The 5,979-nt window shown below is 36.0% G+C and overlaps 1 protein-coding gene across 1 annotated transcript; it reads right to left on the bottom strand.

Annotated features, from left to right (window-relative positions):
* Window positions 1–304: 304 nt before the first annotated feature.
* LOC107572878 (tyrosine 3-monooxygenase-like) lies at window positions 305–5,507 on the bottom strand. The gene is made up of 8 exons (XM_016259303.1): window positions 5,391–5,507; window positions 4,290–4,493; window positions 2,392–2,525; window positions 2,156–2,225; window positions 2,022–2,078; window positions 1,843–1,938; window positions 1,619–1,752; window positions 305–611 (listed from the first exon to the last, which is right to left on the bottom strand). The coding sequence occupies exons 1-8, from the start codon at window positions 5,472–5,474 to the stop codon at window positions 452–454; spliced, it is 939 nt and encodes a 312-aa protein (XP_016114789.1). The 5' UTR covers window positions 5,475–5,507; the 3' UTR covers window positions 305–451.
* Window positions 5,508–5,979: the final 472 nt, after the last annotated feature.

Here is a 5,979-nt window from a genome sequence, read left to right as displayed (position 1 = left end):
AACTATACTCTCATTCCGGCGTAATAATCAATTTTGGTGAAAGTTAGCCTATTTTCAGGCGCAACGTAATATCATTGCGCCTGCTGCACACATGGTACAACAGCAAAGTTCTTGATTATTACGCCGGATTGAGAGTATAGTTCCTAGCCATATCGGCCTAGACGTAATATCATTGCGCCTGCTGCACACATGGTACAACAGCAAAGTTCTTGATTATTACGCCGGAATGAGAGTATAGTTCCTAGCCATATCGGCCTAGAAAATCACAACTTTTCATTTTCAGGTTACTGGAATTAACTACCGACTTGAGGTTTTGAGGTTGGTATTCAGCGTTTTAAAAGCAACAACGTCTGTAGCAGCAGATGTAGACATAAACGCACAGCATAACGATGAGACTGTCACATATGAAGCAGAGAGGAACAGGACAACTGATTGGCTCCTCGCGACAGAATCAAGCCAACACATTCAGGGCATCCGTGAGAATCTTCAGTTCATCTTTAATGGTCTCCAGCCCCTGCTGGATCTTCAGTGGGTTATCCAGCACTTCTATGCTGTCTGTGTAAGGGTCAAACCGCACAGAAAATGGTCTCTTGATGTGGGTCACATATGCTCTGTTTTAAAAGCAAATGAGTAAAATTATTGTCATACAAACAACTGTAACTATTTCACTTCAAACATTTAAGACAATAAATAAAAATGCATAAATCCAGATTTTTTTAATCTTTGCGAAATACGTTTAGAAAGTTTTAATAAAATAATAAGTAAAATAAGTTTATGTAGTTATGTAAGAAGACGAAGACGAAGAAGCCACATTGCAAGACAATTTAAAATTCATATAAAATATAAAAATTTCCCTATATATCCATAAATATTTTAACCAAAAGACTTGCTCATTTAAAAAAAGTTAATGGACATGTTATGCATCAAAAAAATAAATCAATAAATCAATAACAGTTGCAAACAATAAAGAATAAAGTGCAAATGTATTTAATAAATATCATTTAGCACCTTTTATTTTATATTTTATTCTGAGAATTTCATTTTGTGCTGTATATGTTTTAATCATCATACATATATTACATAAAATCCTTTACAGTACCTTTTATTTTAGATATATTTTTATTTTAGCACCTTTTATAAATAAATAAATAAAGTTGTAATTATTCAATTTCTAATAATTATTATAATTTGTTTTATGGAGTATTATAATCATTTCCAAATGTATTTTGACTCAAATGAACACATATATACAAACACATTGTTTTTTTGTTGTTGTTGTTTTTTTCATTTATTCATTCATAATTGTAATCATAATTGTACACTGCTACGTTTAAAAATAATTTGTTAAAAAAATAATGCTTTATCACCATACATTATATAAAAATCACTTACAGTACTTTTATTTTACAACACCTTTTATAAATAAATTAATAAATAACAGTTGTAATGATTCGATTGCAAGTAATTATTATTATTAGTGAGCATTTGTTTTATGAAGTATGTTAATCTTAGCCAATGTTTCAAAAACAATTTTTAACATTTATTTTTCACTGATAGCTATTTATATGATGGCCAAACCCACAGTACTGACAGCAACAGATTATTTGATGCAGCTCACCTCAGTTTCTCTGTAGCATCTGAGAAGCTTTCAGACACAAAATAGACGGGCTGGTAAGTCTGATCCTGGTACGGCTGAACAGCTACAGTGTCCGGGTTAAATTCCCGTCGCTCTGGCTCATCTGAGAGAGAATGCTGAGGAAATGGGTGACAGTAAATGTCAAATGCTTTTACCATAAAAAGCAGCAAAATAATTGATTTTAAAAATGACCGACTGCCACCCACCACCAGCTCGCCATAAGACGAGAGCAGTCCTGCTCCATATGCTTTGACCGTCCCTGCCTGCTTACACAGTCCAAACTCCACTGTGAACCAGTACAGCTGAAAACACACAGCAGGACAAATACATTCAGTGCTGTTACGAGAGCAGCGTTTGAGAAAGATGTGGGATGTTTCGTACTTACTGTTGACAGTTTCTCGATATCTTTATCAGAAGCTCCAAGAGAGGCCAGACCAATACTCTGACAGAACAGAATTCACAATACAGATTGAATTTGTAAGGAAATATGAGCTACGTAAATACAGTTGACATTTTTACCTGAGAAAACTGTGCAAATGTTCTGTCAGCCAATATCGGTACATGTCCAAGAAGTTCATGGACACAATCCCTGGAGCGGAAAACATTAAATTATTAGGATTATTTGTGACCGCTGTGCCATTGTTTTCATAAAGTGAACATTACTTTACTAAGCAGATAGCCAATGTCTGGACGTAAATCAAATGCATAATAAATAGTCTTCATAAACGTAAACAGTGTGACAGGAAGTGTCTTACGGCTCAGGCGAGTGCATGGGGGAGGAAGCGTGCCGTATGTATTGTGTGCACTGGAACACACGGAACGCCAGGCTGGCCAGAAAATCCCGAGCAGAGAGTAGACCTGCCACCGGACGCAGCTGAAACCCTGTGCGCTCTTCATACAGGACAGACAGAGAGAGAGAGAGACTCACCACCAGCATTCTGGGTGGTTGCCAGGGTGTTGCTATTCAGTTGCCAGAGTGATTACTATGGCGTTGCTATGCAGGTGTTCTTAGTGGTTACTATGGCAGTGCTATACTGTTCCTACAGTATTCTAGGTGGTTGCTAGGGTGTTGCTATGTGGTTGCTCAAATGTTCTAATTGATTTCTGTGACACTGCTATGCAGGTGTCCTGAGTGGTTACTATGGCAGTGCTATACCATTCCTACAGTGTTCTGGGAGGTTGCTAGGGTGTTCTAGGTGGTTCCTGGGTGTTCTGGCTGGTTGCCAAGGTGTTGCTATGTGGTTGCTCAGGTGTTCTAGGTGATTTCTGTGACACTGCTATGCAGGTGTCCTGAGTGGTTACTATGGCAGTGCTATACCATTCCTACAGTGTTCTGGGAGGTTGCTAGGGTGTTCTAGGTGGTTCCTGGGTGTTCTGGCTGGTTGCCAAGGTGTTGCTATGTGGTTGCTCAGGTGTTCTAGGTGATTTCTGTGACACTGCTATGCAGGTGTCCTGAGTGGTTACTATGGCAGTGCTATACCATTCCTACAGTGTTCTGGGAGGTTGCTAGGGTGTTCTAGGTGGTTCCTGGGTGTTCTGGCTGGTTGCCAAGGTGTTGCTATGTGGTTGCTCAGGTGTTCTAGGTGAAGATTTAAAAGAAACTACAAGAAATACATGCATATATTGTAGTAATGCCATCAGACAGAGAAAACTGTAATGATAGGATTTTTTATTTATTATTTTTTTTGCAATTGCACGCCTAATTTTCTGTTTATTGTATGTGAATGCGTATGGATATATATATTTGTGTATGCATGGATATGTAGATGTGTGCATATGTATATCTTTTATTATTATTTGTTGTAGTCTTATTGAATATGTTTTGAATGTCTGTTTTAATATTTGAGTATTTTGCATTCATGTTTTTTTTTTCTTGCAATTTTATCTTTCGATGTACTTTCTGCAGTAATTCAATCTCAGTATTGCTAAGCAGAAAAGTAAATAAACTTCCAACCTCAAACTAATATATAAAAATCTATTTATACATTTGATTTTCAAATAATTGAAATACACAAATAAATGTAAGAATACACGTATATATTGGTATATTATCATATAACATATTAATAAATATAAAATGAACAATTAATTAATAAATGTACTTTTTTTTGCATTTTGTTGTTACTTAAGAACATATATATCAAGAAAAATGTGTATTCTTCTTCATATTTAGATAAGTGCATAAATTAATAAATGCATTTTTTTTATTTTTGCATTTTGCTATGTTGCTCAAGAACATATGCAAAGAAAAACTATATTCTTCTACATATTCGGACTTCAGATTAGACATTATTGTTTAGAATTTAGACATTGTTTATATAAAAAAATATACCATTGTTTTTTTTTCTCTCTCTCTCTCTCTCTCAGGTATGCAGTACATTATAACTAATATTTTATATTTCGAAACAAAGACTAAGTAGTTGTCAAAAAAATAAAAACGTAGGGCTAATAATTTAAAAAGATCATAGTTTTGAAATAGTTCTAAAGGAACAGAATAACAACCCAAGGAGAATAATAAATAGCTGTTTTAATTTTTTTTTTGTTTTTTTTTACTTAAGTGATTCACATATGATTCTTATCTGAGCCCAGTAGATGCTTACTAATATAGAATTTCCAAGATCAGCCTTTTACGATTTTCTTCAGGATATCTTACCTCAAAAACCTTAAGAGTGCGGGACAGCGCTGGACTCTTTGAACTCCTCAGAGAGAAGAAGAGACTGAGCAAGGCTTTTCCATCGCTCTCCTCAAACACGATCTGCTCGCTGAGTCCCGCAGCCTCCGCCGCCGCGGCCGCCGCCTCGCGCTCCTTGCGCGCATCCTCGATCAAACTCTGTCGCCTTCCCACAAACTTCTGAGACTGTCAAAGAGAAGAGCGCGATTCATTTAAGACCACACATGTCTATCAATTTAAAAGATCCATCTAGACCAGAAATAATAATAATAACAGGCTATAGCCCTGCTTACCTTCTGGACATCTGATGGAGGTGATTTACATCTCCAAAATCGCATAAGAACTTCAATGCAGTCTATGTAAACCTGCCATATAGCTCAGACTTAATCAGTTGCTTATGAGCCGATGATACAGCCACATATCGACTGCTTTTCATAGCTTTTGATCACCGCGTAATGCTGTGCGTAAATCTCAATGGAGAGTCCATTTACGCACAGCAAAACAGTGATCTGTAGGAATGGACGTGCATCAAAAATGCTACACTATTTTCAATCATATCCGAAAAGTTCTTTCACAAAATTTTACTCAAATGTATGAATTTAATTGCACCATATAACATCAAACTAAGTGGCACCTGCAAACAAATGCGGAGCTAACTTCATGAATTCTACAGTTTTTGATTTCATTTTGCATTCATTGATTGATTGATCATGTATAATTCTATTTACGATGTGTATATGTCATTATTTGATATATACATTTTTAAATGTTAATTTGTAACAAGAAGAAATGGCACTTGGTTCGGTATCTTGTTTTCTTATGAAATAAAATGCATGCATTTTAGATGATGCAACATACTTAATTTTGGGATTACTGTATTTGCATACCTGAGTCATAATCAGTCCATTTATTTCCACGACGAAACTCCCATGAAGTTTAATGCTTAAAAGCATCTCCATTTTTTTTTATCATAAAATATTTCGAAATCGACAAGGAGGGGATGTCAAATTATTCTTTCTTTATTTGTATTCTTAATTCTAATGCTATTTAACATGAGTGAAGAATATAGTTGAAGACTCTTACCGTAATGGAATCGGAGCGCTCGAGTTCAGACGCAGCTCTCCGGATGCTCTTTGTGGAAGATGTGGAGCTGCTTGAATTCGGCATATCGGAACAGATGAAGGTCTTGTGCTCACTTGGGACTGCAGCTCACTTACTTCCATCTGCAGCTTTCTTTCCCCCTTATTTATAGAGATGCTTTCTCCTGACTGACGTCAAACTGACCTCCGTTATTGAACATCTTGAAGCTCCTCACATGCGTTCATAATTTGATTCTGACTTTGCTGCGTAACTGTCTGTTTACATTGCCAGCGCGTCTCACTAAATCATCGGCCAGTTATCAGTGTATGAATGAACAATCTGCACTGTAAAAAGTGCGGTAACAGCCATTTTTACCTGATTTGACTCATAAAGATTTGTTTTGTTGGTATAAATGAACCAACAATGAATGAGCAAACAATGAATGAAATGTATTTTGGTTCATTCGGTGATGAAGCCAGCATAAAACCAGTTCGTTTAGCATTTTTTTAGTGCGGTGGTTATATTAATAAAGTTTTACATATGAATAATATGTACAATTGTTTTATCATTGTTTTCATGTATGACTTCTATA

The sequence above is a fragment of the Sinocyclocheilus grahami genome, unplaced genomic scaffold (assembly GCF_001515645.1).
Source record: "Sinocyclocheilus grahami isolate Dianchi unplaced genomic scaffold, SAMN03320097.WGS_v1.1 scaffold1827.1, whole genome shotgun sequence".
In the NCBI taxonomy this organism is placed as follows: Eukaryota; Metazoa; Chordata; class Actinopteri; order Cypriniformes; family Cyprinidae; genus Sinocyclocheilus; species Sinocyclocheilus grahami.
Note: the sequence above shows the minus strand (reverse complement) of the source record. Positions and strands in the feature narration are given on the sequence as shown.